General features: G+C 41.7%; 1 protein-coding gene across 1 annotated transcript in view; it reads right to left on the bottom strand.

The window, feature by feature from the left end:
• Window positions 1–9,673, bottom strand: part of BOD1L1 (biorientation of chromosomes in cell division 1 like 1) — a gene marked incomplete at both ends in the record, with an annotated part of 34,060 nt that extends 24,387 nt beyond the window's left edge. Inside the window, 9 exons of the mRNA XM_079534770.1 lie at window positions 375–450; window positions 1,568–1,712; window positions 2,469–2,592; window positions 3,680–3,849; window positions 5,083–5,232; window positions 5,610–6,200; window positions 7,332–7,522; window positions 8,991–9,115; window positions 9,467–9,673. Coding sequence (XP_079390896.1) covers window positions 375–450; window positions 1,568–1,712; window positions 2,469–2,592; window positions 3,680–3,849; window positions 5,083–5,232; window positions 5,610–6,200; window positions 7,332–7,522; window positions 8,991–9,115; window positions 9,467–9,673 — 1,779 coding nt within the window. The remainder of the gene's footprint in view (window positions 1–374; window positions 451–1,567; window positions 1,713–2,468; window positions 2,593–3,679; window positions 3,850–5,082; window positions 5,233–5,609; window positions 6,201–7,331; window positions 7,523–8,990; window positions 9,116–9,466) is intronic.
• Window positions 9,674–12,128: the final 2,455 nt, after the last annotated feature.

The following is a 12,128-nucleotide window of genomic DNA, read 5'->3' as shown; positions in this document are numbered from 1 at the left end:
GTCAGACTACATTGTTACAACTTCCCAAGGAAAAGTTCAAGAAAATCAAATTTATCAAATCTTTGCATGTAAGACAGACTGCTATTTGTGAAGTACAACATAATTTACAGAATATTGCTCAAATCCCCTCCTTCCAGTACAAAACAAATCAGCACCAAATACATAAACAATGCAACCTAGCGTTTACTAGAATTCAGAAAACAAAATTGATTTAATGTTAGAGCACTAGAAGCATGAAAAAAACAATTCATAAGAACAAATGCTGCAATAGTATGCAGTTTGGTATGGATGTATGAACAAGCATTACTGCAATTAAAAAGCTCATAATAGTATTTCTTTTTGTAATTAATTTTATTAGCCTTAGAGACACATACCTCATTTGTCTTTTGCACTTCCTTAGAATCATCTTCAGATGGCTCATATTTCTTCTTCCAACTGTCTTCAACACGCCTGAAACAAGTATTTGGACAAGCAATCAGAAAAAAAAGACAGCAACTCAAAACATGACAATTTCTGCTCTTAAAGCTGAAAACGAGATAAATGTACACTGAAATACTGAAGGAGAACATGGTTACAAAACTTATGACTATATAGTTTGTCCAAATTATGCGTACTGACTTCATACATGTCCTCTGGACAACACTGCTTTAAATCAGAGAACATCAGGATGACAATATTAGTAGTAAAGTTGTCCCTGTAAAATAGTTAATACATTTTTCTAAAAAAAAAAAACAAAAAAAAAACAAAAACAAACAAACAAAAAAACCTAATGCTCTCCATTTAAAAGAAAAATTGCAAAAATGTTATCTTTTAGAAATATGGCTCATTTACTATATCTACACATGTACATAGACAGCTATGCATGTTTGTACAAATAGAAAATATGAAATTAAAGATCAGAGTGAGTTGAACATCAAGCAAGTAAAGTTATTCTTCTGGAACAACCGCAGAGCACATTCCAGCATGACAGCGTGTAACGCATTTCTTCTTTAATGTATATGCAAATTATAAAAAGCATACACAAGCAGTCAATTAAGCTTCACTACTACTGATCTGAAGTGTGGTTTTTTTTTTTTTTTTTGTTTTTGTTTTTGTTTTTGTTTTTTTTTTTTTTTAAATCTTACTTCCTTAATGAGGTCAAGAAATAAGGTAAGTGAATGAAAATGTAGTAATGAAAAGCTTGAAAAAAACAACAACAACAAAACAAACATGACAGAAGAGAAAAAGAGAAAACGTTAAGCATGTACTAGGAACTCTGCCACTTCCAAAAACGAAAGTTAATGGAGATACACCACACATTTCTTTTCTACTAGATGCACAAACATCTAACAGCTGACCATTCTCATGTCCTTTTATTATTCTGTGCATAAGAAGTCACACAAAGGCTGCTGAGTTGCTGTACATTAAGCAGCCATAACTTTATACTTATTAGTACAAAGTTAACCAAGTATCTTAGAAAGAAATTGTTTAAATAAATAAGGTGAGCAGCAAAGTTGAAGAGAAACTATTCAATCTACAAAAATAAATTTCTGAAGATTTCACTTCATTTGACTAAATACACAAATACCTTGAATCTCTTTTTCTTTTTCTGCTCAAAGCTACTTTTTTTTCTAAGAATTTCTGTTCTTTAAGCACATCCTTAATGCTGGTACCAGTAGCTTTTGACTCAAGACTTCTTGCTGATGGTTCTTCCAAATTCAAGCCACTTTTTCCTGAAATATAATACCCAAATGGTGAAATAATTATGTCTGTAGAACACTAAATGTATAAAACTAACATATACGAGCATACAAGCAATATAATCACGGATAATCCAGCAATTTAAATATGTATATACTGAAACGAGAAATCAGATTATACAAACATTGGACTTTCAAGAGAAATGAAGAAAGGCCCATTGTCGTCATTTTACCCTTATTTTCCCTTAAAATAAGATCTTGTCTTAGTTTCAGCTGGGATGTAATTGCTTTCTTCAAAGTGTCTGGTATGATGCTACATTTTGGTTCTATGAGAACAACAACACTGACAACACACTGATGTTTACAGTTGCTGCTAAACAATGTTGTACAGAGCCAAGGCTATACACAGCAAAGGGCCTAACAAGCTCAGAATGAACAGAATCAGGAGAGCTGTCTTAAACTGGCCAAAGGGATATCACATACATTATGACATCAAGCAGAAGGAGTTTTTACGGAGGGTGGGAGTTCATCTCTCTCTCTGATCCGCTGCTGGAGGCTAGCTCAGCATTGATCAGGGGATGGTGAGCAATTTCTTCTGCATCACTTCTCTCTCTCAGTACATAGTTTTATCTCAATCCATGAGTTCTACCCACTCAATTCTTCCTCCATCTTAATAGGAAGAGAGGAATTGAGCAAATGACTATGTGGTTCCTTAGCCACCTGCTGGGTTAAAACACAACAGGACCTAAAAAAAAAAAAAAAAAAAAAAAAAAGTTAAAATATTCATACCTTTAGCATTTTGACTTCCACTTTTCAGGGACTTTGTTTTTTCTGCAGTCTTCTGTTTACGTTTCTCTTCAAGTCTCTCCCTATTCATTCGTCTTCTTAAAAGTCTCTCCTCTTTTTCTTTGGCCTGGAGATACACAAGGAAGAAAAGACAATTTATCATTAGGTCAAAGAATATTCTACAGATATACAGAAATTCTACAGAAAACAGAATGCTTTGGCTTGAGGCAAAGAAAAAAATTAATAGTACTTTGAAAGCTTTATGTCAAAGCAAATGGAATCCTCTAATACTCCTGTAAGGTGAAACTAGCTGACTCCCAGAGTTACACTGCTGCTCAACACAGCAGATAGAGACCAACACTTCTTAATCAACAAGCATATCTAATTTATATAAATATTTACATAAAAGAAAAAAAAAGCAGAAAAAAACCTATAGTTTATAGGTGTTTCCTTGCAGCTTTTTTTCCCCCCCCAGATATAAAATAATTAAAAGGGGGTAGGTTTAACTGATTTACTATTTTTTTTTCCAGCTCTACGAACCTCAAAATGCATAAACAAAATACAGACCCTATCTTACTCAACACCCACAAGTCCCCAGCATTATTAGCTTGGATTGAAGAATGCTATGTTACAAGCAACATGCATTCAGAAATAACAGAAAGTCTAAAAGAACGACTGGATCCTGCTTTGTGTGCTTTCTTCCAGAAGAAACATGCTTAAACCTCTCTTCTCACTGCCTGCAGAAATCTTACAACTACTTCAGGGACAGTGAGAAATGCATTTGTAAAGAAATCCTTGGCCCACACTACACAAAACCACACTGAAGGAAGACCATAGGTAGATGAAGGCTACTTCTTCCACTTAAGTTCTCATCACATGTATTTAAGCCACTGTGGACTTGTGTGTGTGTGTGTGTGTGTGTGTGTGTGTGTGTGTGTGTGTGTGTGTGTGTGTGTGTTTTTTTGTGGTTTCATTTTCTTGTTTTTTTACCTCCACCAGAAGCCTTTTTAACTACACCCAGCAGAGTGTTTCCGTGGAGTGCATTGCTCTATATCATGCAATACTGGTTAAAGTCTGAAGAAGGAACAGGGGTAACAATGAAAACAAAACTAAAATCCTCCTTACAAATCACGGCCAAGTAAGAAATGAAATTTTGGTGCTGGAGGAAAGTTTAAGGAATGAAGACACTGAGCAGTAACAAAACTCAAACTTACAATGGACTGGCGACGTTGCTCTACTGTTCGTTCATCATCAGAATCACTGAAGTATTTGGAGTACAAAAAAGGCTTACGAACATAAGCATGACGAACCGGCTTGGCTCTCCCATCGCTCAGTTCATTCGCATGAGGCTTTGCCTTATTTTTATTGTTTTTCTCCTCTTCATCTGAAAAGTTTTTTTAAGTGCACGGAGAGATTAATAAATTAAGGCAGTACTTTCACCATCACTTTTGAAGAAACAAGCCACCCCAAACTTAACTTACTTTCCTCAAAAACATAGTTAAAGTTCAAAATACCATCAAATTCCTGAAACCTGGAACGTATATTAATTTATGTATGCTGCTCAGCTAAAAAAAAATTTTCAAGATGTTAAAAGGAAAATAAATTATAATGAAGGGCTTAATCCTTGTACCTGAAACCTTGTTGCATTATATCTATAGTATTTAGCTACTTCCAGGACTGTGTCAGAATATTACTTCTGCTGAGTATTAAACTAAGCTTCATTCCTACGCCAAAAATTTGTACACCATTTAAAATCTTCAACTAGATAGGTTTGCTGAAAATACTTAAACAGAACATACTTGTTTACACTAATGTAGCATTATTTGAGTAAGACAGAAATAGATTTTATTTATCAGCACTATCAGAGATATTGCAAAAGCACTTATGCTTCATACCATAAGAAGCATTTACACCCTTGAAACATACTTCAGGCTTGTTTTCACATCATGCAATCTATCATCAAAAGAAAAAATCAAAGCTAGAGAACATAAAAGAAATTGAGTGCTTCTACAGAGCATTTTTAGAGCAGAAAAGATACGCTCAGAGTAATATTTGCAGAAATCATTAAGAACCTGTGGTCTGCTCAAGACAAAGAAAACTACAAAATGTAACCCAGCCAGAGAACAGGTTTAGTGTCTCCCAACTCTTAAAGCTAGACCAATTCACATTTCTTCTGCTGCGACCAGGTAGAATTTGAAAATACAAGCAAATCTAAAGCTCTGAAAACAAAGTCAGCAAAATCAAGTACATCCAGTACTGCAGGAAAACTAACAAATCACTCCAGTGTTTGCTACATTTCTGGCAAAAAGGAAGGTAAAAATCTGACTGCAAAGCCTCATATCCATCACTTAAGTGGTTCTGTTCTCTATTATACACTGTAGTAAGAGTGACAACATTTAGCATATATAATACTATTACAAAAAAAGAGACTCAAAATATGTCTTCTATTCATCCTTCATGATTGCACAAATACTACCAGTCCAAATTTAAAATCTCCCAGGTAAACACAAAATACTGCAAAACATCAAATTTGTTAGAGAACGTATTCAAATTACAAAAGAGTTGCATACTATTTTTTGTAATTTTAGCACTGCCATTAACAATCTAACTGATTTACCATCTGATGTGATCTCCCCCTCTTCAGTACTGTCAGAAATCACAGGTTCTTCTTCGCTTTCCTCTTCAAAGGAAGAAAGGTCACTCGTATGGACAGAGCTGACAGTGATGTCACTGAGTACATCTGTATCTGAATCTAGTGATGTATGCTCTTGCAAAGGAGAAAAAGAGAGAAGCTGTAATACAGCACATTGTATTTGAAAAGCTTTTCTTACAAAAAAAAAAAAAATTTAACATTGAAAACAAAATCTTAAGAATAAGAAATAGCAAAGGAAAAAAAAATTAACACCTTAAACTGCTGAGATCTTGTTGGAATAACACATGACTAAGGAGGAAAATGCCTGAAGAATCAAAGATCCACATTTCCTGATTCATGTACCTCAGTGAAAGGAGATGAGCCATGAGCTAACTGTGGCTAGTATGTCAGAACTAGCAGAAAACATATTTTCCCACACACATTTCTAATTCAGCTCCTGAATACACTTTAGCATATCCATATTTTAAGAGCAAGCACTGCCCATACCATACCTTCTTTAGCACTTTCAGATGCTTTATGTTTATTGCTATTTTTTTCTGGAACTAACTGTTTCACTGGTTCTGACTCTTTCACTTGTTTTTCTTCTTTTGACTTAGCAGTATCATCATTTTTCTTCTTGTCAAGTTTTTCTTTCTTTTCTTTTCTCCTATCACCTTCTGGTTTCTTTTCACATTTATCTATTAGTTTACTCTTCTGATCTTCACTATCCTGTTGTATTTCTTTACTTGCATCTTTAATTGTAACAGATGAACTACTGGCATCCTTTGTTGAATTTTTCGTTTCTTCACTTTGGCAAGGAAGCTCATTTGAATCTTCACACTTCACAAATGTTTCAGCCCCTTCTCCAGAAGGATCAGAAATTGCTTTTTCTTTATCTGGCATGTCTTCCATGTTTCTCTCAGTGCCACCATCAACACTCTGCTGAGATAACAGTCTTTTTGCAGCTTTGTCATTGTTTTTGGAACTTGAGTTTTCTGTAGAAGCCCTGGCAGCACTTGCTTCTTGGTTTAGAGAAGTTATTGTTTCCAAAATTGACATTGCATCACTAGCTACATTGCCACTAGGAGCAGTAGTAGAAACACCTTGAACAGGAAGAAAGAAAACAGTTTAAGTTAGTTCCTACCATTTTCCATGATGGTAATGTTTGAGGGGAAGTAGCCATTTAGATAGAATGACAATGACATTAAGAAAGTCAAAAGAAAAATTAACTACTACTCCATTTAAGATAAATAAGATAAACCAAAATATTTCACTAACTTTGCATCTAGAGATTTCGGTTATTAAAAAAAAATAAAGAACAAGATGTTACAATCTTCAAGAAACAGCAAGAATGGTCTATGAGAAGGAAGCTCAACTTTATCATCAGTAGGCTAGGGAAAAGCGTACTGCCACAAGAATTCTACATCTCTTCCCCTTATATCTTCATAAATGACAGCAGAAATGAACTCAGTGTACTGATTATAAAATAATAGAGCTATCAAAAGAACATATCAGTTTCCTATTCTCTTAAAATGAATTTTGAAGATTGATGAGAAAGAGTTAACTGGACTAGCATGGGGAGGTGCAGCTGGCTTGTTAACCCACTTACTTTAAAGGAAGCGGGCCCCACAGGAAAAGAGCTAGGATTTAAATAAAGGGTCTGGTTACAACTAAATGAACTGCAGTGGAGTCTCTTAGGAAGAGAAAGAATGGACAAATACCTGCCAAAGCCCTTAGAAGCTGATACAGGGCAACATAAATAAAAAACAAATAAACTGATGTGTTTATAGACAAACAAAGGATTAGCTGATTTGCAGCAGAACTTAAGTTCCTGAGAGAATCTTAGCACAGAGCAACAGAATTAAATGTCTTCCAGATAACCCCTTTGGATCTACCAAAGGATAAAAAAATTGAGTCATTCTTTTCGTACAGCTATGTTTCATTTGACCATACAATACTTACAGGGCCAGAACCTAAGACCAACATTCCTCCCTACAGTAAATTGATCTCCTGTAAAGCTGAGTGGAAGTGACAAAGTGATACATGGTGACATCTCTCTTGCCTTCTAACTTTATAATTGTAGCAAGAGACAAGTATAATCGCAGGCTGCCTGGAGCTCAGCTTGCCAATACGGATACCAATGATTCTGTGCTAGCAACAAACCTAGTCAATGTTCCCTTTCCTAAAGAAAACCAACTTTTGATAGTAGACTGCTAACAGAAGAGGTAGAATACCTTGCACGGCAACAGACGTGTCCGTTTTCTCCTCACTTGCAGCTGTACTGGGGCCTGCCTCCTCTTTGTGATTCAGTGTTGCTAAAAATTCATGAACAGCTTTTTCCACCTGAGGTCTGAATGTGTGGTTGATCTTTGGGTCCACAACCTGAGAAATAATTCTGTCAATTCCAGATTCCAGCATTCCAGACCTAGAACAAAAGTTCCATTCACAGTTAATAAGAAAATGACTCTTGGAGAATGTCTTAATGACATGTTCAGTTAGATATCATGCAAACACTTCTAAACACTTTAAGTGAAGCACTAATGTTTTCTGAACATCACTCAGGTATGTATTTAGTCAGCTGTATTTCCACAGCTCTAACACCTTATAAATTAAGAAAAAGTCTAAGAAACGAAGTGATCCAATTGCATGGAAATGACACAACAGTACAACCTGTGGCTATGTCAGTACTGGTTCACAGAATCACAGAATTGTAGGGGTTGGAAGGGACCTCCAGAGATCATCGAGTCCAACCCCCCTGCCAAAGCAGGTTCCTACACCAGGTCACACAGGTAGGCGTCCAGGCAGGTCTTGAACATCTCCAGAGAAGGAGACTCCACCACCTCCCTGGGCAGCCTGTTCCAGTGGTTATGTCTACAAATGTTAACTAACTGTAAAAGCATATTTTGGAAGAAACGTTAAGAAGGAATCTGATCTTATCAACTCCCGTGGCATAAAATAAATAAATTTTGGACAGCGTGAGGAACAGATTAATCAGCCTCCATTGTTCTAATTCACTTTTCACACAATACACTGCGACAACTATGAGTTTGTACAGCTTTATAGAACACCTTTAACCTTAAGTAACAAAATTAGTGACAATGGAGAACTTCTTACCTTAAGGTTTTCTCCAGACCCCTCTTTATAAAAGATTACACTGTCTTTTGACACCATTGCTTGGATTAAGAAATCCCCAGATCTCTCTCTCTGTACCAGTTACAAAAAGTCACTAAATCACAACTGAACACATTTGTTCACAAATCCTTTGTATGAGACCCAATTCAGTGACAAAACTCACTCTACTTAAAGAAACTTCCCCATGCTTCTTATGACTACTTTTTAAGAAGTAAAACTAACGGAACATGAAACAATCAAGCATTAGATAAGTGCATGACATCATTTTGATGTAAGAGCAGTCCCACAACAGCTTTTCTCCCTCTAGACAGATTTACATTCAGTTTTGTGTTTTGTGATTTGCACTTTGCAGGGCTTTATCTGTCAAATTCTATTTATTATCCTTAGTTCAACATCAGATAAGAGCAACTGCGTTTATTTTTAAGAAATAGCAAAGATTATCCTGAGCTGGGATGTCACACCCCAAGTCAGAAACAAGCCTTCCATCACCGGATAAATTCCAATCAGTCAAAATAACATTTGAAGCGTAACTCTGAGTAACGCTGATGACAAAGTGCTAACTGAAATAATACCACCGTTTGTTTAAATTAAAATAATAATAATAATAATAATAATAATAATAATAATAATAATAATAAAAACATAAGCTTATCTAGAAGTCCCTTGAAAGAAAACAGGCAGCTTACAACTGACCTACAGCTTCAGCTAGCTGTCACAGAACACAAGTGTATTCCAACAGAAACCCCAGAAGTACCACTTACTTGAGAACCTGCTGCCTAATGTTATTTCTCAGCTGGTTCTTGTTGAGATGAGGACTCCAGGTATGAGTGGCCAAATGGTTGCAAACAAAGTTATCAACACGCTGTCTCAAATTCTGATAGGCAGGCTGAAGAAAAAAAAAACAAAACAACAAAGCACAAGAGGACAGAAAGGTTGGACAACGCGCAGCTCTCCGGAGTAGCCGGAGGCCTCACGGCGGCCCGCGGCAGGCAGCGGCCGTTCCCGGCTTGCTACGAGCTTGTAACGCATTTAACGCGCGCTGCCGGAAAGGCTCGGCACCAACAGCCGCGCTCGCACCGCCGCCCTCCGAGAACGCGGCCTCAGCTTCGCCCCGCATAACAGCCGAGGAGGCGCGAGTTCCAACGGCCCGCGCGGCCGCCCCACACCTCCCTCCCGCCCGGCCCCGCGCCCGGGGAACGGAGCCGGCAGCCCGCCGGGCACCGCCGCCCGCCCGCACCTTGGTGTCCACGTCCGCCAGGCAGTCGCGGCGAAACTGGTCGAAGAGCCCCTGGCTCTTGAGGTGACTCACGATCATAGAGACCAGCTCCGGCTCCGCCGCGCCGCTCCCCGCGCCGGCTCCAGTCCCCGGCAGCGGCGGCTGTTGCTGCGGGGGCGGCGGCGGCGGCGGCGGCGGCGGGGGCTGCGGCTGAGGGTTGCTGGCCATGGGGACGGCGGGACGGCGCGGCCTGCGGGGAGCGCGGCGGCCGGCTCTCCCGGCCGGGCCCCGGGACGGGGCTGGTTCCCGAGCGGCGGCCGCGGCGGCTGTGACCCCGGAAGCGAAAGGGAACGGAGGGAGGAAACGAGAGGCGACCAGAAGGGAAGCAGCGCCGCAGCCGAGAGCGGCGCCATCGGCGCGAGGCGAGCACTGGCAAAGCCGCGCGCGGCACCCGCGGGCCCTTTAAGGGGACAAAGGGGGCGGGGCCGCCGGCGGGCCGCCGCTGCGAGGCCCCGATCCGACTACGGCGGCGGGGAGCGGGCCGGAGAGGGGTCGAAGCGGCGTCCCCCGCGCAGCCCGCAGCGCCCGGCCGCGCCCGAGCCGCAGCCGGGCGCCGCGGGCAGCGCGGGGGGCCGCGGGGTTCTCGCCATCCCTGCCATCCGCCGCCGCGCTGCTGCGCGCTCCCCGCCGGCGCCGTCGCCGCTCCGCCCCGCGCGCCGCCCCTTCCTGCGCTGGCCGCCATCATGGTGGAGGCAGCGCCGCGCGCTTCCTCCCTCAGGCACGGGGCGGAGCCACGGCGTGGCCTGGGGGCGGGGCTAGGTGGTGCTACTTCCGGTACCGCTGCTTCCGGGGCCGCCTGAGGGGCAGTGGGCGGAACGTGGCCGAATGGCGGCTGCGGTATGTGGGGAGGGTTGCGTGTCCTTTTGCCTCTGCGGTTACCCTAGCAAGTGTAAACATTTACTCTGGCTCTTTAAGGTTTCTAGATGCTACTGGGTGACAGTATTACAAGTAGTTCAAGCATATTTGCTTTAGATTTTACAGTATTCCTATGCTTTTTCTTTTAATGGAAATTTTTCATGCTGTCTCTTGTTTGCAGTTTACTTACTTACCTTCATTTTCCTCTGTATTACAGTCACAACTGTTGAAAATTAAATCTCTTGACTGCTCACGTCAGTGAATATCTCCTGTTGCTTTGAACTTAGCATAAACTGCAGGTTAGTGATCTGTAGGCTGACTTACTATGAGTAAATCAGGACATCAAAGCCAGTAAATAAAAAATGTGAAAGTCGCAGAATCATAGAATGGCCAGGGTTGGAAGGGACCTCAAGGATCATGAAGCTCCAACCCCCCTGCCACATGCAGGGCCACCAATCTCCACATTTAATACTAGACCAGGCTGTGCAGGGCCCCATCCAATCTGGCCTTGAACACCTCCAGGCACGGGGTATCCACAACCTCTCTGGGCAGCCTGTTCCAGCACCTCACCACTCTCTCTGTAAAGAATTTCCTCCTGACATTCAACCTAAATCTTCCCTCCCTCAACTTAAAACCATTTCCCCTTGTCTCCCTGTCTTTCTTGTACTGGGGGCTTCAATACAGTACTCCAGATGGGGCCTCACAAGAGCCGAGTAGAGGGGGACAATCTCCCCTCTCCCTGCTGGCCACCCCTCTTCTGATGGACCCCAGGATACCATTTGTCCTCTGAGCTGCGAGGGCACATTGCTGGCTCATGTTAAGTTTTTCATCTGTCAAGACTCCCAGGTCCTTCTCCACAGGGCTGCTCTCAAGGACCGCTCTTTCCAGTCTGTATGGATGCCTGGGATTCCTCTGGCCCAAGTGCAAAACTCTGTGCTTTGCCGTGTTGAACCTCATCAGGTTCACCTGGGCCCACCTTTCCAGCCTGTTGAGGTCCCTCTGAATGGCATCCCTTCCTTCTGTGTCAACCGCACCACTCAGCGTGATGTCATCAGCAAACTTGCTGAGGGTGCACTTGATTCCATCGTGGATGTCATTGATAAGGATATTAAAGAGCACCGGTCCCAAGACAGACCCCTGGGGGACGCCGCTCATTACTGGCCTCCACCTGGACATAGAGCCATTAATAACCACTCTGTCTGCGGCCTTACAACCAGTTTCTCATCCATCGAGTGGTCCACCCATCAAATCCACATTCCTCCAGTTTGGAGATAAGGATGTGGTGGGGTCAAAGGCCTTGCTCAAGTCCAGGTAAATAACATCGGTCGCCTTTCCCTTGTCCACCAATGCCATCACTCCATCATAGAAGGCCACCAGATTGGTCACGCATGACCTTCCCTGGTGAAGCCGTGCTAGCTCTCTCAGATCACATGCTCATTCCTCATGTGATAAAGCATGCATCCAGGATGATCTGTTCCATGATTTTCCCAGGCACAGTGGAGAGACTCACCAGCTTGTAGTTCCCGGAGTCCTCCTTGCTCCCTTTCTTGTAAATGGGAGTGACATGACCCTTCCTCCAGTCTTCTGGGACCTCACCTGACCGCCAGGACTTTTCAAATATGATGGAGCGGCTCAGCAACTTCAGAACCCTGGCATGCATGCCATCCGACCTCATAGACTTGTGCTCATTCAGTCTCATGAGGCAGTCTCTGACACTCTTAATGTTCCTGTTACACAAATTTTATGATGTGATGAGTGGAGATCTCGT

This window comes from Tetrao urogallus (assembly GCF_951394365.1).
Source record: "Tetrao urogallus genome assembly, chromosome: 4".
Lineage (NCBI taxonomy): Eukaryota > Metazoa > Chordata > Aves > Galliformes > Phasianidae > Tetrao > Tetrao urogallus.
This window is presented reverse-complemented; position numbering and strand designations above follow the sequence as displayed.